Source organism: Medicago truncatula, chromosome 1 (assembly GCF_003473485.1).
Source record: "Medicago truncatula cultivar Jemalong A17 chromosome 1, MtrunA17r5.0-ANR, whole genome shotgun sequence".
Lineage (NCBI taxonomy): Eukaryota > Viridiplantae > Streptophyta > Magnoliopsida > Fabales > Fabaceae > Medicago > Medicago truncatula.
The window spans coordinates 39,583,649-39,610,106 of record NC_053042.1 but is presented as its reverse complement, the minus strand read 5'-3'; the positions used below and the strand labels follow the sequence as shown (position 1 = coordinate 39,610,106).

Here is a 26,458-nt window from a genome sequence, read left to right as displayed (position 1 = left end):
TAATTAATTACTTGTTTCGGATTTTTTTTTTGTATTGTTATTGTTATTTTAACCACCATATTTTGTTACACACTAATTTTGTTCTAAAGTCAGATTGTTTTTCTTTTTCGTGATTTGTCCTTAATTGTATCACTATCATCTCCTTATCATAACTGTGTTAATGGAATATATACTTTATCTTTTTCGTGTTAAATTAAACATCACGTTTACACCATTATCACTCTAGCCCACCGCAACAAGATTATAATTTAGGCTAAAATATGTTTTTGGTCCCTGTAAATATAGCGAATTTGGATTTTGGTCTCTGGTAAAAAAAAATTTGAAAAACGTCTCAGCAAAAATTTTTGTTTTTTAAAATAGTCCCTAGTCCCACTTTTTCGATGATTTGTCACATTTATGCATATCTGGCATTAACTGATTGTGTTAAATTGTCCACTTGGCAATTAATTTATTTTAACTAATTAAAAAATATTTAAAAAAATCAGAAAATATATTTATGAAATTAAAAAAACCAATTAATTTTAATTAATTTAAAAAAAAAACAGAAAAGGGAGAAAATCTAAGAAAATAAACAATCATCTTCAAATCTTCATCACATTCATCATCATCATCAATCTTCATTATCATTTCATTCTTTTTCTGCAACCTCAAACTATTTTCAAAACAAACAATATTGTCGCAAACAGTGTCGCGCAACAACACAGCAAGAACGGAAAATCCATATTGCATTAAACAACAAGCAACACTAACTATTTTAAACAGAAAACCAAATCGTATATTGAAGAGGAAATAAGAAATAGATCGAACAAAATATGAACGAATATGAACAACGGCGATACAAAAGATGTCGACGGCGCCGAGAGAGGGGGATAGAACAACGACATGTATTGACCCACGACAGATCTGAGTTCATTTTAATCATTGCAAGCAAGATGAATTTCGATTTGGATTTGGATGAAGGTTTGGATGAACTTCGATTTAGATTTCGATGAATTTCGGTCTGAATTTTGACACGCCGTTCTCTGGAATTTCGATTTGAAACAGATGAGTTTATGAAGGATTGAATGGAATGGCGAAGAAGAAGAGGAACGAAGAAGAGGATGTGTGAAGAAGAAGAAGTGAAACGAAGAAGAGAGAGAAGAAACGGATATGTGAAGAAGAAGAAGTGGAAAACAAGATATGTGAAGAAGAAGTGCAGTGTGTTTTCCAAAATAATTTATTCAATCCTTAAAATAGATTATTTTTTAATTTTCATAATTTTAAAATGTTTTTTAATTAGTTAAAATAAAATAATTGCCACCTAGATGCCACATGTAAATGTTTGCACCGTCAGCATCTGCCAAGTATGCATAAATGTGACAAATCATCGAAAAAGTGGGACCAGGGACTATTTTAAAATACAAAAAATTTTGCAGGAACGTTTTTCAATTTTTTTTACCAGGGACCAAAACCCAAATTCGTTATATTTGCAGGGACCAAAAACATATTTTAGCCTATAATTTAACTAGACTTTTGACCCGTGCGACGCACGGGTCTTGTCGATTATAATAGAGACCAATGAATAATCTTTAACCCGTAAGATCATGGGTCGATTAATAAACACAAATTAGGTTATTAGAGATACAATATTACAATCAAATTTGTTTTACTATATCCTTCAATGACACTTGAATCTTGTTAAATTTTACATTTTAGTTTTGAAAAACTAATAAATTAAAGACTGTTATTTTATTTTATCACAATATATTATTGGGGCATTATCTTCTCATTTTTTTTTAAAAAAATTATAAAGAAAAAAGATAAAAAAAAATACAATATTATATTGTTGTACGGGTCAATTTTATTTATTACTTTTATAGTTAAACATCAAAAATTGACTTGTAATAATTGTTTTAAATTTTCACTTACATGAAATACAAAGTCACTTCAATTAATACAATTTCTAAATTACACGTACAGCTCTAAAAAGAATAATTACACTTTGATATTTATTAAAAGTAATAATATAGTTTTCCAATTAAATTAAATATCATTCTGCATATATCATAGAATTGTATTAATTATTTTGAAGATGTGTGCTTGGTTGAAGAGTTGTGTATTTTCCAAGGGGTATAGCATTAGATGTAATTTAATGCAATTCATGGTTTCTAACAAAAATTTTTGAATTTCAAATTGAAGAAGTGTTGGAAGGAAATATATAAGATTGGTACTACACCCCAAAAAAAACAAGTTACACCCTAGAATGACTAATATACCCCTAAATTGAATATAAGTAAACTTAATTTACATTAACCTAAATTGAACATAAGTAAACTTAATTTACATTAATTAGATTGAACGTAAGTAAACTGAATTTACATTAACCTAGATTGAACATAAGTAAACTTAAATTACATTAACCTAGATTGAACGTAAGTAAACTGAATTTACACTAACCTCTTATATACATGTAAACTAAAATTACATTAACCTAGATTGAACATAAGTAAACTAAATTTACATTAACCTAAATTAAACATAAGTAAACTTAATTTACATTAACCTAGATTGAACATAAGTAAACTTAATTTACATTAACCTAGATTGAACGTAAGTAAACTTAATTTACATTAACCTAAATTGAACATATCTCATACCAAAACAAACAATAAACAAATAGAAACTCATCGAAAATGAAATTCATAAAATTCACTAACCTTTATGAATATAGTACAAATTAATAACAAAAATGTTGATTCAGATATTGGTTGCACATCTATGGTGATTTGTGGATGAAATGGTGTAAGGGTTCAGAATGATCATAAAAGATGGGGTTTTTAAAAATTTACATGAAGAGGGCAATTTTGGTATTATTATAAAATTTTAAATAAATTTGGGTGTAACTTGTTTTTTTTGAGGTGTAACTAGCACCAGTCAATATATAATTAGGGTTAGCACTTAGCAATTAATGCGGATCATTTGGAGGGAATTTTTTAGGTTTAATTGTTGCAAACCTAATAAGATTAAAGAGTAAGGGATTTGGATTTTATTTTAAGTAATTTGCAAAATAATATTCAAATGCTTAATTTTTACACTTATTAAAATATTTTTTAGAGGATCTAAATTTTCTTTATTTTTTTTGGTCAAGATTTAAATGTCATTCTTATTAAGGTATATATGCATAATTATAATACTGCAATTGTTTGAAATGTACTAAAATAAAGATTGAAACTATCAAAATCAATAAATATTAATAATTATAATTTCATATTTCCGCGGCAGTTAGGGATGGAAATAGGCCAGACCGGCCTACAGAGGCCTATGGCCTATCCTACGACAGGTCAGACCAGGCTTTTTTTTAAGTAGAGTAAACTTAGGCTGTTTTAAAAGCCTATTTAGCTAAAAAGATCAGGTCATAGGCTGTATAAAAAACCTCTTAGGCCTAAGAGCCTCTAATGGGGGGTCATTACTTAACAAGGACCACTCCCCGTTAAGGACCCTCCATTGGAGGAAGAAAAAATGAGTCACTATTAAGGAACATACAACTATATAAGGACCCTATCTCTCTCCTGGGTAACTAACGGGTCCCACGTTAAAAAAGTAACAAAATGTGTACTACTTGGTCCCACTTGCATAAATGAGTAATAAAATGTGTACTACTTGGTCCCACTTGTAAAAAAGAGTAATAAGTAAATTATTTTTGTTTAATAAAGTAAAGATAGTGAGACATATTTAAGTACTTTTCATTGGGGTCCTTGTTAGTGTATTGCCATTGGAGTCATTAAGTCCTTAATAGATATTTTTATTAAAAAATTATAAATAAGTGACGTGTCACGTGGGGTCCATTTAAGGAGTCATTGTTAAGGAACTACCATTGTGGATGCTCTAACAGGCCGACCTACTTAAGTAAATATGAATAATATTGTTTATTATTAATATTATTATAATATATTTTACACTTTGAATTAAATTATAAATTTGATAACCTTTTTAGTAATTTAAGTTTATTAGTATACTTTGATTTTTTGCATATTCAAATGTATTATGATAAACTAGAATTGAAATATGATATATAATATATAATCAAATTCTCTAAAAATTCTTGTTAAATATAAAAAAACGAGTTTAATTTCAATGATATATTAGTTCATTAGTCGATTGAAACTTAGATCACGTTAATTATCTAGAGATGTCTATATGAAATAGACTTTTAAACAAGCTAGCAGACTATGACATACTTTCAACAGGGCAGACTCAGGCTTAAAAAATAAACCTATGACAGACTGCAGACCAGGCTTAAGCCTTGAAAAAATTTAACAGGCCAGACTTAGGTCTAGCAAAGCCTAGCTCAACCTAACCCATTCCCACCCCAGCGACAGTTAACTGCCTAAAGGCTATTGCGGTATTTTAGATGTGTGTTTTAGCCAAACAACAACAAATTTCAACACAAAATGTTATCGGAATTTGTCATCGTAACCAACAAAGCCCAAACCCGAGTGTGGTAAAATCCCGGATCCGGGTCTATCCACACGGGCGACCCGGTCCATATTTGTGTTTGGTTGTAGTAATGAGGGTTTTTCGATTCTGTTTCACGCACGCTCAAACCCTTCTTTCTTTCTTTCTTCTTCGTTTTCATCTCTTCATCATCATCGGCGACGATACGATGGGTAAGAAAAACAAAGCAATGAAGGAAAATAGCGACGGCACCGTTAAACAATGTCCGTTAACACTCTTTGTTTCTAATTTACCCTATTCCTTCACTAACTCTCAGGTACTCTTTTTTTCATTCATTCTTTTCTATTTTTATTTATCATTGTTTTCTTTATGCTAATTTGTTGTTGAATTGAATTTATTCAGCTTGAACAAACTTTCAGTGAAGTTGGACCTGTTAGACGCTGTTTCATGGTTACACAAAAGGGTAACTTTACTAACTAACTAACTAAGCTGAATTAATAAAAAAAAGTTATTTTTTTCCTAACACTATGGTTAATTGTTTTCAGGGTCTACACAACATCGTGGTTTTGGTTATGTTCAATTGTAAGTTCACTTTAACTCATGAATCAGTGTTGTTAAATAGCCGCTATAGCGTAGCAGAATTTCAACAAATCACTACTGTTCTGTTCTATTCTATGATATGATATTTAATAGAGTTTTGTCAAATAAAAGCTATGGTGGCACTATAGTGTTCCGCTGTTTAACACGGATTACAATAATTAGAAAGAGATTTTTGTAGTTGTAAGGCTGTTAACCGTTCGTCTCATGAGCATCCCTATCTGATAATAATCGAAATAAGAATGTATTACTCAGTAAATAAAACTGCAAAATTTGAACAAATCGCTATTATTATGTGATATACCGATATGTTATTTAGTACAATGTTTCCAAATAGTATATATCAGCGTTGTAGCATTGTTGTGTAGTTGAATTTGAATTTACAACTATTGTTGCGATCTGCGATTGATTAGACCGGAATGATTAATACTCACCAGAACCCCATCTTTGTAAGTAACAAGAGTTCCCCATTTTTGGCAAGTGCAATTTGAGTGTATTGTCTGGATGTTGAAAAATCGAAGAAATAATACTAAACATGCTACTGTTGGTTCACAAAGCTTAGTTAAGAGGAGAATATTGATGTCATGAGGACCAAGGAGGGATACAATTTTTGAACTTTATTATAGGTTTATCAGTTTTAGAGTGCTTGCTTCAATAGTATCCGGGTAGTCTTTTTATGTTTACTCTGCTTGTTGTGGTAATTTGTGGTAAACTAATCCGTTCACAATATTTTGATGGACTCTTTTTTGTGCAATTCCGTTTTACGTATATTATTAGAATTGTATAATTTGTAGCATGACTTTTCTGATTTGTTATTAATTGATGTCATCTTCAGTGCTGTTGAGAAAGACGCTAACCAAGCCATTGAGCTGAAGAACAGTTCATTGGTTGGTGACCGGAAAATTGTAGTGAAGCACGCAATCCCTCGTCCTCCCCGTGAAAATCGAAGATCGAAACCGGATCAAGGTTGATTGATGCTACCAATTCTGTTTCAGATAGAGATGTTATATTACTTATATATATTTTCCGAATGATGTACAGATGATTTGATCTTATCATTGTTCCTCCCTTGTTTTCTTTTCTCACTCTTTCTTTTATGATGCAATAGAGGGCAATGAAGGCGATCTCACAGAATCAAAAAATGATGATAAAGACAGCGAATTATCTGGAGCAGAGAAGCCTGTTTCAGTTCCAAAAGAACCAAAAGAAGAAGGTTGCAATTATGTTTACGTGCATTTGATTAGCTTTACCAGTTGTTCATTTATATATTTATTGCTTTTTTATTGATATTATATTTCATTCCTTTTAGAAGTGAAAGTTTTGGATAAACCGAAAAACTCAAGGAAGCCTGTGGAAATAAAAAAAGCAGCTCTTTGTAATGACGCAGCAGATGAGGGGGGTGGCTCAGAAAAACAGAAGTATTTACTCTTCTCCCTTTTCTTAGTAGTACTTCAGCCATGAATTATTTCTAAAAAGCTGTTCCTTGATCTATGTTTTTTTCTTTTGGTAGGGTTGCTAGAACTGTTATATTTGGTGGTCTCGTGAATTCTGCTATGGCTGAAGATGTTCACCGCCAAGCCAGAGAAATCGGCACTGTGTGTTCTATTAAGCATCCCCTTTCAAGGAATGATCTTCAGCAGCATGGTAACTGCTGATTTTATCTTTTCAAATTACAGACAAGATAGGTTTTGTGTATAATTGTTATTGGTGTGTTATGTCATGTTATATTAGAAAATATTTAAAAGTTATATTCTTTTCGCCTGTTTAATAATTATGATATGCTGTATCCCTGTTCTTTTCAGTTCATATTTTCCCATTGTTTTGCACTTCGTGTTGAGCCATCTCATGGTTAGTGTATGAAGCAGTTTCTAATATAGATTTGCTTCTGTCTTGTGCTGTTTTATGTGCTCTGGAAGCTGTCAATCTTATTGTTAATTTTTTTTTTTAATGCTAAGCCTTTTTATTTTATAATTAAACATCTAGTTGTATTGTATCCCATATGATCAAATGTTGAGTATGCTGATAAGGACATTGAAGTTTGTTCTTTCACTAAAATTTCTGATGAGATAGTTTTCCAGTTAGGATGCAAATCAAGAAGATTGAATCATGCATTATATTTATAAAGATTCTTTATACTGCTTAGGATAGTAAGGTAATTATGGCATTTTTCCCAGGTCTGCTGCAAGAAGGCTGTACTTTCAATGCTTCAGCTGTACTTTATACAAGTGTAAAATCAGCCCGTGCTTCTGTTGCAACATTGCATAAAAAAGAGATAGGAGGGGGAACTGTTTGGGCACGCCAACTTGGTGGGGAGGTAAAGTGCTTGTCATAGAACACATCAGAGGATAATATCATCATGCACCATGTAGTATCTTTTATACTGAGTGATAACTGCTAGCTGATTAGGAGAGTTTGTACTGATATATATTAATAAAATGAATAATTTTGCTTTGTATTTTGATAAAATTTTAATGTGTTAATATTTTTCCAAAAATCAAATACAAAAAATCTTAATAACTACAGGTTTATTTCTGCTAAGCGCTGATCACGAAAATATGCATTGTCTTAAAAAATAGGGAGTTACATCATGGGAATTTGTGATATATTATGCGTCTAGGGCCTTGAAAGGGTTTTCTTTTTGGTGCTGTCCTAATTTCCCATGTTTGTAGATTAAGATATTCTTTAAATTGCTTTTATTATCCTTGTATCTGATTCTGATACGTGACAATCTGCTCTTTAAAGTAGAAGTTTTGTTTATCTGCCCTGTTCAACATTTCTATCAACTATGTTTATCCTGTAATTTGAATTTCGTAAATTGGTTTCTAACAATGATTTCATTTTCTTCATGCTTTTCACGTATTTTTTGTATTGATTTTTAATTTGGTCATAGGTAGAATGAACGTTTCCCTGTTTAATGAATATTACCATTTATGATATTTAGTTTGTTAACATTTTTGTTGTTGTATGTGGGCCAGGGAGCCAAGACTCAGAAATGGAAGCTTATTGTCAGAAACCTTCCTTTCAAGGTTCGATCTGTTGAGTTACAGAACATAAAACAATTTTTTGTTTGGAGACCTTGTTTTCTATCTACTTGACTGACTATACATGGATACAGGCCAAAGAAAATGAAATAAGGGACGCATTTTCATCTGCGGGGACTGTATGGGAGGTATTCATTCCACAGAAGTCCGACACAGGGTATATATTCCTTTTCTTTTCCTGATATAAAGCGTTTCGATACTGTATTATGCATTATGTTTTGCTACGCTGTTTTCATCGCCTCATTTCCTGTGTGCAGTCTTTCAAAGGGTTTTGCATTTGTAAAATTCACCTGCAAGCAAGATGCTGAAAATGTATGAACTGTTTCAAAATTTTTATTTTACATACTGTTTTTATTCTAAAATCACTTGTATAGTTGTATATAAGTTTCCTGTTTCTGTTTCAGGCGATTCGAAAACTCAATGGATCGAAGTTTGGGAGTCGTCTCATAGCTGTTGATTGGGCTGTTCCAAAAAAGATATTTAGTAGTGATACCAATGACGCTCCTGCTTCAGAGGAAGGTAATTTGTTTCTTTGTTGAAATGATACTGCATCTTCAAATGATTTATTATCGATTTGTTAACTAGTAGAGTTTGCTAAAGCACAATGCTTTTGAATTTTGAGTTCTGTGACATTATCATACTTCAGATGTAGACATATTGACCATTTTTTGAATGAACGTGCAACATATCTTCCTCACAAGTGTCAAAATCATATATATATATATATATATTTTTATATGAAGAAACAAAGATAATTAAGATTAAAAAAATCCGGGTTAATGGGCTTTTACCCCCCTGCCATATGGGGGTCTTTTGGTATACCCCCATATCAAAAAAAAACTTGGAGATTCCCCCTTGTAAAATGAAGATTCTTTGGTTTACACCCCTGAACCAATCTGACCGTGCACATAAGCTGACATGGAGCGCTGACTGTATAAAATTGCATATCTGGCACGCTGACTTGGCTTTTTTTATTTCTTTTGCAATTTTTTTATTCCATTTGAATTTTTTAATTAAAAACTTAATTGATTTTTTTATTTTTATTTCTTTTTCATCTTCATCTTCTTCCTCACTCTCTTTTTTCAATCTCCTTCTACCATCTTTTTTCCAGCAACACAACATCACAGCATCAACACAACAACACAACAATCTCTTCTTCTCTTCTTTCCTGGTTGTTCCAATCCATCCCCTTCTCATCAATTTTCAATTTTTGGATCAATCATCAACAACACAACAACAACACATCATTAACAACAACAACAACAACACAAAATTCTTCTTTAACCCAATTCCAAACCAGAAAAACAAAATCAAATGGAATTTGAATCGGAAACAACAACAACAACTTCAACGTAAAACAACAACAACAACAACTTCTTTAAAAACAAATCATCAAATCGAAAATCAACCCAGATTGCTTCCTATTCCAATCGAAAATCAAACCCAAGTGGTTAAAAATCAATTCCATGTATGAAGAATTAAAAACCCAGATTCAAAAATCCTCTCTTTCAAAATTCGAAAATCCTCTCTTTCAATTTCTTGATTGTGTTGTTGTGTTGCTGTTTCTTGATTGGAGGGGTGGAGGGTATGATCTGGAAGAAAAGAAATAGAGAGAAGAGAAGGAAGAAGAAAAGGAATAACAAAAAGAGAGAAGGTGGGAGAGAATAGAAGGAAGAAGAGAATAGAGAAGAGAATGATGAAGATAATAGAAGGAAGAAGAAAAGAAAGAAGATAAACAGAGAAGGTGGGAGAGAAGAGAGAAGGGGATTTACGCTGGAGAAGGAGAGAAAGAAATGGGATTTTTTTTTTTAATTTATCATTAAGGGTATTTTAGGTATTTCATCTTTTTAACATAATTTTAAAAATAAAAAATAAAAAATTATGACGTGTCAGTGCCACCCATTACTACACAGTCAGCGTGTCACATCAGCTCATTAATCCAGTCAGATGACATCAGGGGTGTAAACCAAAGAATCTTCATTTTACAAGGGGGAATCTCCAAGTTTTTTTTTTTTTTTGTAGGGGGGTATACCAAAAGACCCCCAAATGGCTGGGCTGGAGGGGGGTAAAAGCCTATTAACCCAAAAAATCCTATTGATGAAATTCCGGGTCTTAGATTTATAGAAGGTAAGAGACTGAAAGAAATAGAGAGAAAATGGAAGACTGCCACATATACATAAATATAATAAATAAGCATTACTGATTAAAGATAAAAAAAAAAGGTGAAATTCAACATAAAAAATTACTTATTTTAATGAGGTGTCTGATACAAATATCCACAACAAATTACAAACTACCGCAACAAAAGTATAAACAATAGGCACAATACATCATAACAGTGACCTCACCACGTCGAAACAGCCAAAAAGTACTTTTTTAAATGAAGGTGTCTGATACAAATATCCACAACAAATTACAAACTACCGCAACAAAACTATAAACAATAGGCACAATACATCATGAAGAAGGCGTCCCTTCACCATAACAGTGACCTCACCACGTCGGAACAGCCAAAAAGTACTTTTTTAAATGAGGTGTCTGATAAGTATCCTATGGTTGTCCATTTCTGAAGGGTGGACTCGCCTAAATCCAGGGCTGTCCATGCATCATAGCTACAAAATGTTCTGTGAAGGCAGCTAGACTGCACTACCGGGAGGGGTATAAGACACTGGTGCAGTCTCAACCAATGCACACACAACAGTAAGAGAAACAATACAACAATAGCAAATTGTGTTTTGCTACCAACTATTGTTTGTTTTTTTAGTTGTTTTTTAAATCATTTATCTGCAGAATGTACACATGTTCCTGGGTATAACAGTTATTAATTTTTATTTGAAGTTCATTGTCTGTGAAATATGTTCCCAACACTAGAACAATATGTGCTCAAACTATTTAAACAAGACATCTTTTAATTATTTTTATTTGAAGTTCATTGTCTTTGAAATATGTACCCGACATAAGAACAATATGTGGTCAAACTATTTAAACAAGACATCATTTAACTCTGTCTTAACTCTGTTTCAAACTATTAAAATAAGACATCTGTTATGCTTTCTTTAGGACAACAAAAGGTGACAGATGAAGATGGTAGTACAACTACTGAGGATGATCTTGAGAATACTGACAAAAAATCTGATCAAGGAGATGATAGTGACATTGATAGTGTTGTGGAGGAAGATGTTCCTTCTGAAGATGATTTTGACAAGGAAGCAGACATTGCAAGAAAAGTTCTTAACAACTTGATTACATCCTCTGCCAAAGACGAATCTGTAAATAACGATTCCGTGTCTTCTGAAGAAAAGAACAAGCCAAAATCCAAGGAAACTGTTAAGGGTGCAGATAGTAAAACATCTAAAGAGTCCGACAAGGTTTCAGATATTTCTAAGCCTGAAACTTCCAAGGAAACAGAAGATGATTTGCACAGAACAGTTTTTATAACCAATCTTCCCTTTGAATTAGATACCGAAGAACTGAAGCAACGGTTTTCTGCATTTGGTGAAGTAGAATATTTTGCTCCTGTTCTCCACCAAGTGACCAAGTATGTCCTAGAACAATATTTTTTGTGTGTCTGTGTTACACAGATTATTATTCATACTCCTCTATTACTCAATGCAGGCGTCCACGAGGGACTGGTTTTCTTAAGTTTAAAACCGCGGAAGCAGCTGATAATGCAATTTCAACTGCCAATACTGCTTCTGGGATGGGTATTTTGGTAAAGGGTAGACCATTAAAGGTTTTAAAGGCTCTGGACAAGAAATCGGCTCATGACAAGGAACAGGAGAAAGAAAAAAATGAAGTTCAAGACCACCGCAATCTTTACTTGGCGAAGGTTTGTATTCTCCTCTGTACCTCGTGTTCCAGGCTATGGTAGCTGATATGCAATAGGAGAGTAATCGTATTCTTTTAAATTGTAATTAATAGGAGGGACTTATTCTTGACGGAACTCCAGCTGCCGAAGGGGTTTCAGCCACTGATATGTCAAAACGCAAAAAGTGAGTATTTTATGGTTGACTTTTGAGTGTAAATGACATTTATTTTCTGTGTATGTATCATTGCTACATCCACTTTACTATTCTCATTTCTTTATTATTTTGTGCTGTATTCGATCTTCCATACTGGGGTGGTAAAGTTATTGTTATTTTTCTGCTTTAGTATAATTCCTGTAACTGATTGTAGTGATCTTACATTGTTATTTGTGAAATATTTATAGTTTGGAAAGGAAAAAGAAGACGAAGCTTCAATCTCCAAATTTTCATGTTTCAAAAACTAGACTTGTTATCTACAACTTACCAAAGTCAATGACTGAAAAACAACTTAAGACGCTTTGCATTGATGCAGTCATCTCTAGAGCTACCAAGCAAATACCTGTAATTCGGCAGGTTGGTTAAATAGGTCATGACTTGAAGTTGTCGATTATTATTATTGTTTCTGTATAGCTTTATGATTTCCATTATGTTTTGAATGTTACAAATGTACTTTGCAGATAAAGATTTTGAAAGATGGCAGGAAAGGAAAGGCTACTCAAGAACAGCAGTATTCCCGTGGAGTCGCTTTTCTTGAATTTTCAGAGCATCAACATGCTCTTGTTGCTTTGAGAGTTCTTAACAATAATCCTGGTAAAAAACAATTACACCCATTTCTCAATTGTGAAGATATTAGCTGTGTGAATATACTAGCTTTGTTAAAATTGTCCACTGGCCCCATAAATTGAACGCTTCCAAAATAAAAATAAAAATAAAAATGAATCAATCATAAAATGTGTACGGAGAAGTGTGTTCAAAAAAGTGTATTGCTAGCATTTCTATGTGCGGTGTGCTGTGTTTTTCTCGTAATATAATGTTGTCTTTCATTGACCACAGAAACCTTTGGTCCTGAACATCGGCCAATTGTGGAGTTTGCTCTTGATAATATCCAGAAATTGAAACTTCGTAACGAAAAGCTACAGTATCAGCAGCGGGCTCCTCACAATGGCAACAGCAGAAACGAAAATGATAAACCCAACAATGCGGGAGTTTACACACATGGAACTGACAGAAAACGAAAATCTCAAGAGCATGGCAAACCAGCAAAAGACTTGGCACCAGATTCAAATAGTGAACACGGTGGTAGAGTGCCAAATGGAAAATCTCCTCAAGGAGGCAAATCCAAAAGACAGAAAGGGGACCCCAAGAGTACAAATACCGATGTGATCTCATCGAAAGAAAGTCCAAAAGCTTCTTCGGCAAGGAAGCTAAAAAATAACCAAGATGGCCAGAATCATGGTGCTAAATTACATGAAGGTAAAAATAGTTCCATTGACAGTAATAGGAAAATATCAGGTAAGAAAGAAGACGCAGTATTTGGAAAGAGGAAGATGCATAACCAAGAACAAGCAGGGGAAAAGGTTTCTAGGAAAAGGCCAAAGAAGAACAAAGATTCAGTAGGGAAGGACACAGTAGATAAGCTTGACATGCTTATAGAACAATATAGATCCAAGTTCTCACACAAGGGTTCTCAAGGAAATGATGGTGAGAAAAAACAATCTAAACAGCTTAGGAAATGGTTCCAATCATAATTTTGTTATGAAATGAATTTTGACACTTGATTCTTATTTACCCTACTTCTTTTGAGCCTCATCTTGAGTTATTTCAAGTTTTTTGCTATACTTTATGATGTTCAAGTATTTAACCTTTTTGTAATAGCGTTATCTCTTTGAGATTTTAGTGGATGCTAATGTAATGTGTATCAAATATTCGAATCATTTGTGTTGAATCATTTTGATTGAGTTAAAGTTGAGATTTTAATTGAATCAACAACTATTTCATGGATAAACCAAAAAATCACTCAAATGGCATGAAGTTGATTAAAATGTGGTTCGCAGAGGTTACACTTTCTATGTTTTGTTTTTGTTTTTCCGCATTATTATGCAACAATGGACGTGGCACACAATTTACAGTGTCCGATTGTCATAGATTAAAGTAAAAGTGGATAGAGGGGTTTGGTAGCTCAACGCCTCAACCAGTTTGAACTAAATAATCAAATGAGTTGAAGAGTTTTTTTTATTTTTTTGACAAGAAATGAGTTGAAGAGTTAAAACTACTAATATTAATAAAAAGAAATACTTTTTGTTCATTAAATTGGCCCTTAACTAAATCTGTATTTTAATACCTATAAAAAGAAATATGTATATGTATTTTAATAAGCAGTTATAACTTAGACAAACAACTATATGTAATATATTCCCTCAAAAATAAAAATAAAACTAAATGTAATATATACATTATAGAGCACTAGATGTTGGTTACTCTTATCTTTTACAACATTTTTTTTTTTAAATCAACAAATATTATTAATGACGAATGGGTGCAAGACGCACAAAAAACATTCGTGGACAAGCCAAAAAGACAAACATATAAGCAAGATGTCAAATATATGCGGAACACCCAATAAAATCAACAAAACCTCCCAACACCACCAAATAAAAACAAGCACAGAAAGGAGCCCAACCAAAAGCTAAGAAGCCTATGCCGAGGTTTACATGAGACAACATGCCAAAACAAGCTAACAAACCAAATTACCAAAAAAAAAATAGCCTACCTATCCTGCATCACAGCCTGCACAATAGCAGACAGAACAAGGTTGCAACATTTGAATGACCTACCAAAACAAACACAATCAATTAAAATGGATTGAATATCAATTCAACCTAGCCCAAGTAGAAGAAGATCATAACATTGAATGCATGAGTAGTCATTGTTCGACTTCATATAAGGTCAGGGTTTAGAGAAGGGCTTTGGTTACAAGTCCTGCATTGATTACATAATAGATCAATCACATAAATGATTTTTGTGTAGTCTGTAGTGTGGTTCAAGCTATGAAATTGCTCCTCTAAAAAAAATGTTAAAATTGAATGGTACATTTCGAGGAGTTAATTGAATTATCAAACCCTTCTTGTAGAAAAAGTTGAGTGATCACCAAAAAAATCAGCGTTTTGATTTTAATTCCAATTTCAATTTCTCACATGCACAGTACTTTCAATCTAATATTCCTTCCTCTCTCTTTTTTTCTTCATCATGCATCTCACATTCTTAATTATATAAATAAACCCCATTTCATTATTTTCTACTTTAATTCTCATGATGATCAATGTTTGATCATACTTGATGTTGAATTTATAAGGACTTGTTGTGTTCAGGCTCAATTTGGATAATCAAGCACTTATCATATAAATGCTTATGTACAGGCTAGCTACTTCTATGACAGATAAAATTAAGTCAAACTGTTTTCATGTAAGTTATCCTGTAGAGCTTATGAAAATATGCTGAAAACAACTTGTGGGCATGTCATAAGCTCTCTCAAATGGTATTGGAAGTGTTTATGTTAGTCAATCCAAACAGACTTTCACTCTATCGGTGAATCTAGGACTAGTAGTCAATTTAGTGAATTTAAGTCATTGGATGACTCACATTGTGACTTCCACAAATACGAAAATCTGAATCTCATCCATCCATTTTTAATAACTTCTCAGATTGGTGACTGCAATAAATTTAGATTGGACGAAATCCATTGTAAGCATTAAATCTGGAATCATGCAGCTAAGAAATTACACATTTTACGCAGTCACGTGATGTGGACGGTCCACATTTCGGTGCGCCAAAATTCAAGTAGGAACACATGTCATCTAAAATTTGATCCGACAGTCCAGGTCGACAACTATGTGATTGCGTGAATGTAGTGAACTCAAATCCGCAAACATTGCATGTTATTACAAACAATTTCATCATGCTTTTATCATTTTGATTGAAAGTATTACCTGTTTTGTGACATTTTTTTATTAGGCAGTGTTTGTCCATACTCCAATAGTCCAATGCAATCCTATGTTCAAAGCTCTAAAATGAAGGATCTTTGAAGAAACTGGCTACTTCACGATGGTATTTAGTGGCAGTAACCTGTGATGTAGCACCTAAACAACGAATACTGATATTGATTTTTGTCTTTCAGGTGTCATAATATTGAGTTGAGCCTATGAGAAACTCTATGGCTCACTGCTCTATCAAGGATACAGGTATAGCGGAATCCCAGTTGAGTTGGTGGTATCTCGTATCATCTTACGAAGAACTCAAAACAGGGAAACAAAAGGTAAAAACCTTGGCCGAGAGTTTCAGTTGTCCGCTACTTTTATAAAATAGTAGAAAGACAGACACGATAGTGCTTGTTTTTACGTTAGTAATAGAATACTGATTCTATAAAGCAGCATAGTAAAATTCCGTGCTAACTAACTTTTGTCTTTCAGGTACAAAATTGATAAGTCAAGGACAAACTGTCAAGGCTCCATGCTCTAAAAAGGATACTGGTTCAATTGATCCTCGAATAAGTTGGTTGTATGTAGATAAATTTTATCAAGAACTCGAGAATGGAAGTCTCAAAGTGAGAATCTCAGACGAGGCTTTCACTCGTCCAAATCTTCAAGCGAACTTTCACTATGATGGTAGACGTAGTTGGTTTTTGTTGTCATTCAAGAAATATAAATGTAGATATTGTGCTTATCTTTCCAAAGTTGAAAGGTCAAATAATCATAGCGCAATATACAACGCGAACAAGGGCAAAATTATATCTATTGAGTTCTAAACTGCATGATGATTGATATGATTATCACTTGTAATAAGAATGAAATTGTATACCAATCTTCATTTATAACTCTACAAAATAGTCTAATATAAAATTTCATTTGGAAATCAAAGAATTCAACAAAAATGACCTCACTTAGCCAATCATGCAATTTTTTTCAATTGTTTGATTTGTGGGCAAATAATATTTTGGTTGCTCATCGGCTTTAACACTCTTTATCAAATACAATTCGGACAAAATTATTCTCGTCGTTCTTTATCTTAATTTCAGATAACAATTCCGTCATTTAACTTTTTTTTCATGTCATTTTCGTCATTTTGATTAATCTGCATATGGTATCTATGATTTTGTTTTTCTTTAACTTAAATGTTCAAATACATGATCCTTCATTCATATTCCATATGAATTTTAAAATTGATGCTTAAAAATTCATATCTAAAAATAGGACAAAAATTACGTGAAAAAAGATAAAAAATGAAATCGTTACCTGAAATTAAATTAAAGAACAATAAATATAATTTTGCCTACATTGATATTATATAAAACACTCCCTCTATCCCAAAATAACTGAGTCATTACATTTGCTCCAAAATAATTGACTTATTTCATTTTTCAATGCAATGTTAATTACTTTTTTCTAATTATAACTCTAATTAATAAAGAAAGTACAATTTCTTTAAACAATATATTTATCCGGTTTATGACTTGGTTAGACATGTAGAAACACATTGAACATATTATTTCCTTACTTCATAGGTTGACATGTAAAGTTTGTAAGCCAGAATAGATGGAAATGAATTTCAAACAAACAAACAAATGCAATGCAAGTATATTATGTGATATAACAACACTGAACCAAGCACATTCCTATTCCATTACAAGCAATACGAATGAAAACATTCATGTCTCCCATCAACCTCTATCAATAATATTATCTTACAAAGAGACCACAAATGTATATGCTACCAATAGCCCTACCTTGTACATGTTCTAAGTTTTTGTGTAATTATACATGTTCTTTTTAACCAACTCAAACATCGGAGCTATATATATTGTTTTTCGTGTGAACCAAGAAAGCTATAAGTAACTACTATCCTATACACCTTCTATACATACAGTTTATACATGGTGATGATATCTTGGTCACATCGACCATCAGTGACACACTGAAAACAAAAGAATTTGGATTGCCTGGAGACTGGAGTCGCAAATCCCACACATTCACACAGTCAACACATTGGTGGCCGTTGGATCTAGATTGGATGGACCAGATTTCAAGTTTGGAATTTTAGAGTAAACAAAAATCGAAATCTGTTCGCTTTCTGCACCGTCTGATCTCGATCCAATGGCCAGTGACGTGCCGACTGCGTGAATGCGTAAATTTGTGACAACACCAAATCAAAATCCGAAAATATACCGTTATTAGGACATACAGATGATGTCTTAATCCTTTACCATAAGAATGATTGGATCCAGCTCAAGAGAAATGGCTAATAGCATAATGCATGACTAGCAATATTCATCACCTAGCCAATTGTCCTTCTCCTTTGGACCAGTTGGCCCCTCCTCACCAGAAAGCTCTGTTGGAAATAATTCAAAAAGGTTCTCCACAGAAAACCTAACAAATATTGGTAGCATGTCTATTATCTTCTCTATTTCAGAACGTGAATCATATACAATGGTAGGACCCCACTCTCTCATATATTGCAACCAACATGGTTCTGTAATGACTCCATCACCAAGATACTCGGCAGCAACAATCTTGTATCTAAAGCTCGAATCCAGAATAAAATTACTTTTAGCAGCATCGTTGCGAACTCCTATTCCAAGTTTGGATGATCCCTGAAGGTAAGTCCCTGCATGAGGGTAGCTAGCATGCCCATGTCTTGATGAATAAACTATTGGTTTATTCTCCTTAATAAACTCCAAATCGAATGCATTAACCCATTTACCTCCACTGTGCTCAGAGAAAAAAACAGACCAAAGCTCTCCGGTGAAGTTGCTCACGCGAAGGGTGAAGTGCTCCCAATCACCGACATGTTCGCCTATCTTGTTCATCTCAATGTTCATCAATGATACTTTAAGGGTTGCAGGTCCATTGAATGGGCAAAAAACCCACATTGCAATATCAGTAAAGGCTCCTCCTAATGCTGGTTTTACATGAACATAGAGTTCTGCACTCTCTATGTTTCCCTTCTTAAGATTACTTCTTGCATCTTCATCGGTAGGCAAATCAATCCAAAACGCACCATCATTATATCCTCCACCAGGTAAATTTGTGCCGTGATAGTCTATAGCTTTACCCTTTGCATTACCCGCAGTATACAAAATTGCTCCATTCTTGAAAAACCACGACACCGATGATGGCATGTATTTCTCATCAGGATGAAAATATACCGTTGGCCCGTAATGCTCAATAAGAGCATGAATCTGGTTCAGATTCGGCATTGCATGCAACAAAGAATCAAGATTCTTCAAACACACAACATCAACTACTTGTTCAGAATCAAAGTAGGTGCCACAGAAGAATGTTCCGACAGATACACCTCTAGCTAGCATACCTCTATCGCAAGGTTGTGTATTCCAAACCTGGAAAGAATTTTTCTTTGACTTTATTGTTAGTAAGAGATCAGATGTCTCACAAACTTCTGTTAGATCGGTTCGCACGCATCGAACTTCTTCAGCTTTTGGTTCATCTGGATTAGTGGTAACTACTATGCCAACGGCTTTATAACCCTTTGGAGGGTTAGGCAACCAAAAGTAAACACATTCATCATGTGAGTCCATGCACCATATTAATGAGTAATTAAGTGGTTTTTTAAGAGCCGGGGATTCTGACTCGGAACAATCAGCTTGAGATTTGGAAGTAGTCTCCCGAGCGACAAGAACGTGTCCTCGCAACGGCTGATCATTGGAGTGGCAGTAGTAACCAAGACAGGAAAATCCATCTGGAATCTCCAAAGGTCTATAAAATGTGAAACCTAGTGCCTTTCCATTAGAATTTGTGCATCTCCAAACTTTCTCAAACTTGTTTACTTTTGTAACTTCTATTTTCCCAAGGGATATTCTTCCACCGGCAAAACCGCCACCTGAATAGATTACTCACAAGCTTAAAACTTAGTTGATAAACAACATAATTTAAGTCACAAATATTTGACACCATAGCCAATAACCAAAAAGAAATCAAATAGTATTGATAGTAAGAATTCAATAGTAGTAAGAACCTATGAAGCACGGATACGGACACCGGACACGACACTGACATGCCGACACAGCTAATAATTTGAAAACTTCAAATAATTAAGTGTAATTACAAGTGTCAGTGTCGGACACGATGGGACACGCCTAATCCGAGGAGTGTCCGTGCTTCATAGTTAAGAAGTTTGTAAAACATTGCCACAGCAAAATATGCAATAAAGATACTTATTTAATGCATCAATATGAAACAAAATCAAGAAGTAAGCTTGAAAATTAACTAAAACCAATATCTGCAAAAAAAAAAAAAAAAAAAAAAAAACTAAAATTTCCAAAATTAATGACAATAAGATCAACAAAAACAGTACAAATAAAATAAAAATAAAACAAATTCTGATTCAATAAATAATATCTCCAAAATAGAAAGAAAACAGTAATAAAAGTGTCTAGTTTGACTTGATGATTAAAACTAGAATATGTTGTACAGTATTAAATAGAAAGAAGAAAAGAATTAAAAAAAATAAAATAAAAGGGAAGGTTGATAATAATACCTTGTGGCCATTGTGGAAGAGGTGAAGGCAAAGAAAAGGGAAGTGGATCAGAGTCAAAGAATTCTGGGAAACTATCCCAACAAAAACACTCAAAACCAAACATCTCTTACCAACCACAAAGAAGAAGCTGAGAAGAGAGAGATAGAGAAGGGTTGTTTAAGCAATAGAAGAACAAGAAGAAAAATAAAATCTTCAAATTTCTTCTCCTTCCTTCTCCCTCTTCTCTCTTATTCTGTTTGGTTTTTGCACTGATGATGAATGAATGAATGAATTTTCAGCTTCAACATTAATTACTTGTTTGTTTCGAATTTATTCATGTTGTTACCTTCTATTTTGGGTGGGGTACACTACTTTTTTTTTTTTTTTTGTAGGTTTGTTTTTTTTTTCCCTGAAACAACAAAAACTAATTATCAAATCAATTAAAACTACGCACAGTTGTTTCATAAGTTCTAGCTTAACTGACACATAATTTATTTAAGTTAAAGAAAATTTTGAATAAAGGATTTTAAAATTTTGAAGGCAAAATATCATAAATGTGTTAATGAAATAAAGGGATTTTAAAAGTTTCAAATATATATTTTTTTGTTAAACTATTTTGGAAATTCTGCTTGAGACTATTTTAAAATTTAAAAGACTAACTTGAGAATTATGTCAAATTAAAAGAATTTATTTAAAACTTTTGAAATTTAAAAATTAACTTAAAAATTCTGTTAAACTAAAAAGATCTAATTAAAACTTTCAAAACTTAAAAGATTAAATTAAAAATTTTGTTCGATAAAAATTAGCAACTTCAATAAAAATATACATAGCCTACCAACTTTAGCGTAGAGTATTGGCTCACCACCATATGGTGGTTGGCACACTCTTGATCTCTTGGATTATTGACTGACTTTGTTTATTGTTGATTAAGACACAATTATCCATTTCTTCTAGTTTCCGGGATTAGGTACAAATTAATTGGTTCTCACGCATACTCCATAATCATATATATTGGCCCATGCCACTTTACTTTAATATATTTCTTCTACTCTTGGAATTAATGATGGAAAATAAAATATATTTGATCGTGAATTTAGCTCAATTGATTCAAACTCCAGTCACAATCAAAAAAGAAAACAAAATATATTTCATTGTTACGGTGATATTCATTTAGTTATCGTATGGTTTTCTTTTGACAAAATTTATTGATGATATAGTTGAAATGTTTAAAAAATTCTGAGAATACTTCACGTTAAATTTAAGCAAGTCAATAATAATTATTTAGAACCCCTCAAAAAATAATAATAAGAATTTAGAAGTCTAAATTATCATTCCTTGAAAAAAATTCAAATTATAAGGGAAATGTTAACTGGTGTCCCGGATACTGGTTAAGGATACTAAAAAGGAAATTATACAGTAGTTAATACATTGAAATTGTGTAATTAATTTATAAAAAGTCAAAAAAAAATTTTTTTATGATAATAACTTCCTTTTTTGATATCCTTAACCAGTGTCCGCTCCCGGGCACCAGTTAACATGACCCAAATTATAATATTTACTACTCCCTCCGTTTCTTTTTAAGTGTCACTTTTGGAAAAAAAAATTGTTCCAATTTAACTGTCACTTTCAAAATTCAATGCAACTTTAAATGTTGTTTTATCAATATTACCCTTAGTTATTTATTGCGGAGAAAGAAATATATGAAATGAGATATTAAATGAATAAGGCTATTATAGTAAAAGTATCAATTATTATATCAAAAGTAGTAACATTTATTGATTGTCTTGATTTGTGTAAAATATCACAAAATGACAATTAAAAAGGAACGGAGGTAGTAATAAAAATTTATTGATGAGGGGATGATGGCCCATTCAAAAGAGGGAAGATCTTAAAGACTAAATTATGCTTATCTTTCCCTTTTGAGATAAAATTTATATATTTTTTAGAAATAAATATTAATTTAAAATATTTTTTATATCATTTCATATTTATGAGATAGTTTAACTGTTAATTTTACATAACACTACAAAATCAATCTACTAGCGGCTATCCGATATAAACTCATGATATTAGTGAATTTATCAGATATATGTTCACTTTTTACTATATACAATTTTTTTTTTAAGAAGCTAAACCAACCCCCTTAAATTGACACCAGAGAGAATCGAACCCCTGAGACCTTGAGCAGAAGCACACTTCCAGTTTCCAAGTCAATACCACTAGGCCAACCCAAATGAGTTTTTTAACTTAGTTTTGAATGTTACCATCATTTATCTAATCACCACTATGAAAACTTAATTGGTATAAACCCAATCAAATTTGACGTCCTCAATTAAATATGGGTTCTCCAGAAGGAAAATAACATTTGTATCTTTGAGCAAAAGGAAACGCTATTACCGGTGGTTGAAACTCTTTTCTTTCTAGTGGTTAAAAACAATAAAACAAAAACTTAGCTTTTGATTGTCATCACCAATGGATAAATCTTCATTAGTGATTTACTGATGTTATCTAGCTAGTGTTTTGTTTGGATTGCTAGCTAGTTTTTTTGTTTCCTTAAAAAAAAGGTAGTGTTTTTGTTTTTTTTTTCTTGTTGGTTTATTGTTTGTAACTACTTTTGTTTGTAACAAAACACTTTTGCAAATTTGAAGTTCCTTTTTGGTTTAATATAATTTTTTTTATGCCTTGTGATCTATCTATATGATAGACAAAGTTCATTTCGTATATATAAAGACTAATTTTTTTTCGTTTTCATTTATCTAAGGAGTAAAATGGAATATTGGAATCAAATGTTATAAAAAAGGGATATTCTACGGTGTGTCATTGTCAAAGGGCATAAGAAAGATGATTGCATTCAATTCCTTGTAAGATTGTGCATTTATATATGCTTCTTGTTCCTTCTTTACTCTTGTGGCTGATGATGTACCACCATAGATGCAGTTATGTTATGGATGGATATATCAATCAATCATCAATGATTGGAATAAATAACGTTTTGCAAATTGCAAATCAGAGCCGGCCACCGCCCTAATAGAATAGAGTATAGACTTTGAAATTGTCAAAGTCCACGTGAAAAACACCAAAAAGAGTCATTCAAATATTCTTCAGATTCCTATTTATATACATATTAAAATAAGAAAACGATAAACCTAACTTTGATGTTTTATGACCATTTTTTTTTAAGGAATGTTTTATAACCACTTGTTTTCGGTTTCTAGAAAGAAAAAATTCAGTTGTAGGTAAAATTATATAAAAATTAAAATTTGTTTTAAAATACTAAGTTAATGTAAATTATGATCTCACAATAGATGATGGGTATAGATCGAACCAAATTAACGATAAAAGAGGATTTATTAATTTTTTCTTTCTTTAAGGATACTATGTATTTTAAAAATTATAATAGTCATTCCATACTCTTTGAAAATTACCACAAAAAATACCCTTTAAAATTAAAAATATTGATTAATGTTATTGAAGGATGTGAAAGCTAGATGCAAAATGGATTGCAAAGTCAAAACTATCATGTATCTGTGGAAAAATATGGTGGATTCTCCTTGTGAAGAATCATATGTTGAAATCGTTATGCAATTTCGGAAAGTGTGTAATTTTTTTTCAAAATTCCGATGGACGTGTAGAATGTGTTTCAATCTAATACAAGAATGAATTAGGTCCTAACATCCAATCGATTTCGTTCGGAATATCAGATCCTTTACAAAATGAAAATATAAAATTAAAAAGGACAAACAACCGCGAATGGAAGTTACAACCTAATAGATTTGGTATTTTTGGATCATCAAGGAGCCTGCGAGCAATTGAAGGGGACTATAGAGCTATATTTTTTGTTTTATTATGGCTTTTCTTCTATTTTTTGCGTGACCCACGCCAGAAACCCGCCCCTCCCTAAAAAAAACTTTTGTTGTACCCTTGCTTGCAGTTTTATTTAATTTCAAAAACATTTCTCCTAAATTTTGTTTTCAATATATCTGTAGAGTATTCAGAAATATAAAGCTATGAATAAATCCCCGACAAAGAAAATAAACCATAGTAGAGTAGAATTAAAATTCCCAAATCTTTATTATCTTTAACTAACGAAAAGACGGACACTAAGTCATCGTTGTATGAAACAGTGGAGTTGGAAAAACTTCATTGATGAATCAAAATGTGCAGAAGAAGTTTAGTCTGCAATACAAAGCTCTACAATTGGTGTGAATTTTATCACTAAAGAACTGCAGTTGAATCAATTCAGGATGCTCCTGAACACTTAATGCAGCAATGGCAACAAAATTTCTGTAAACCTCACTCTTTTATGCAGAGTTAAAATTCACTGGTGTTAGACATTTTACATGTCTTCTTGATTTTATCTGCAAGCACTCAATCACTATGTTAGCAATATTACTTTTGCTTCATTGCTTGTAATTTAGTAATTACACCACTTCTTGTACCTTGTTGTATGCTTAATTATTAATGAAGATCTTTTGTCAATGAAAAAAGCAAAATGAAATACCAAAACCATACATACAAAGCAGCCTCCTTGTGATACAAATTTTGATTAAATCATTCATTATTCAATTTCAATACTCATAATCTCATCCTCAACAAATCATAAACAAGTTGAGAAAGAAAGGGTAAAAAAATTGAAACAAAGGAGACAATACTCAACATCCCCAAATGAATCAAATTTCTATTTCTAATCCAAACTATATATGAATCACAACCATAAAAATTACCAATTAATTTTACAACAAGCACCTCATCAAATATAAGACGATTCATAAGTTAGTTCAGAGTCAGCAACACGAGGTTTATTAGTGCTACCACTCTTCTTATGGTTACCCCCTCCGCAAGTTATCGAAATCTCACACCCTAATGCTGTTCCAAAGCACGAAAACAAACCGCTACCTTGCCTTCGATTCTTACCTTTACCTTTCCCTTTCGTTTGTTTCCCAGTTTTCTTCACACTACCATTATTATTATTCCCCAAATGATCATAAACCTGCGGTATATCTATCTGTCTCCACCGGTCCATCTTCGTGTTCAACATCTCCCCGCCATTGTCCTTCTCCGGCGGCCATTTCTCAAACATTGAATTATTCACCGTCTTTCTTGGCACGTGCAATGGCAACGGATACAATCCTTTCGCTATCGCGGCAGCCACCACAGACGGTGAAGGTCCAACATCCGAACACAACGATCCATTCGCGTTCACGATCACACCTTTCTTCCCAGTAGGAACACTAATTTCAGACTCACATTCACCACCGTAACCGTTTTTTCCATTAGGATTATAAACATAATCATTAATCGTCGAATCATTTTTTTCGCTTTGTGATCGTTGAAGCGTCATCATATGCTTGGCATCACAATTACTGTTATTGTCATAGTTTTGATTCTGTTTGTTAGGCTTCGTTATATCATAATATTCAACAGCCGAAGAACTAAGCTCCGAATACATCGGCATGCTTCTCATCGTAGCATCAACAACATTAACACCAATGTTAAGAATCCCTTGTGGACGACCAGAAGGTCGACGAACCTGCAAGGCAACGAAACGAATCTTGGATTTTCTGTTACGAGGTAAAAGATTGTTGAGATGAACAGCGACAGTTCCAATGAGAACATCACGGAGCCAAGCAGAGGCATAGATTTCAATCATAATGACAGACTCTTCTGATAGGAGGAAATCATCGTCGACGCGGAAAACAAATTTTTCATTCCAGGTAGGGTTGTTATGACCATGAGGGTCTGCTTGGGTGGTAAGTTTACGTTCTGGATTGAGCCATGCAACTGCATAGGCTTTGATTGATTTAGAAACGGGTGCGAGGTCTTGTGCTGATATGACGTTGATTTCTAGGAGTTGGAAGGGAGGTGCTAGCATCGACATTGTTGTGATGAGGTTGATTTTGTTGTGAAAATTGAAATGATAATGCTATGGGGTGATTGATGGAGGGGGAGCAGCCGGTGTTATGGCTGAGACTCACCCACCACCTTGTGAATTGGACAAATGGAAATGATTCTTTCTTTCTCTCTAAGGGGATAAACAACATGATTTGGTTATGA

General features: G+C 32.9%; 3 protein-coding genes across 4 annotated transcripts; 1 reads left to right on the top strand and 2 right to left on the bottom strand.

The window, feature by feature from the left end:
* Nucleotides 1-4,571: 4,571 nt before the first annotated feature.
* On the top strand, nt 4,572-13,842 carry LOC11426394 (RNA-binding protein 28). 2 transcript variants are annotated; one of them, XM_024781954.2, is made up of 18 exons: nt 4,572-4,750; nt 4,837-4,897; nt 4,980-5,016; nt 5,867-5,997; nt 6,140-6,244; nt 6,344-6,449; nt 6,542-6,675; nt 7,206-7,345; nt 8,007-8,057; nt 8,147-8,229; nt 8,330-8,384; nt 8,477-8,591; nt 11,133-11,610; nt 11,688-11,901; nt 11,994-12,064; nt 12,283-12,451; nt 12,556-12,688; nt 12,932-13,842. In XM_024781954.2, exons 1-18 carry the CDS (start codon nt 4,643-4,645, stop codon nt 13,624-13,626), a joined length of 2,886 nt encoding a protein of 961 aa, XP_024637722.1. In that variant the 5' UTR covers nt 4,572-4,642; the 3' UTR covers nt 13,627-13,842. The 2 variants fall into 2 exon arrangements, with proteins under 2 accessions (XP_024637722.1, XP_003590983.1); XM_003590935.4 differs by having other exon boundaries at nt 6,341-6,449.
* A 3,679-nt stretch (nt 13,843-17,521) lies between these two features.
* LOC11426392 (uncharacterized) lies at nt 17,522-20,702 on the bottom strand. Its single transcript, XM_003590933.4, has 2 exons — nt 20,426-20,702; nt 17,522-19,768 (listed from the first exon to the last, which is right to left on the bottom strand). The coding sequence occupies exons 1-2, from the start codon at nt 20,526-20,528 to the stop codon at nt 18,189-18,191; spliced, it is 1,683 nt and encodes a 560-aa protein (XP_003590981.1). The 5' UTR covers nt 20,529-20,702; the 3' UTR covers nt 17,522-18,188.
* Nucleotides 20,703-25,069: 4,367 nt separating this feature from the next.
* Nucleotides 25,070-26,450, bottom strand: LOC11409517 (uncharacterized). Its single transcript, XM_003590932.3, has one exon. The coding sequence runs from the start codon at nt 26,280-26,282 to the stop codon at nt 25,155-25,157; it is 1,128 nt and encodes a 375-aa protein (XP_003590980.1). The 5' UTR covers nt 26,283-26,450; the 3' UTR covers nt 25,070-25,154.
* Between the last annotated feature and the right edge of the window lie 8 nt (nt 26,451-26,458).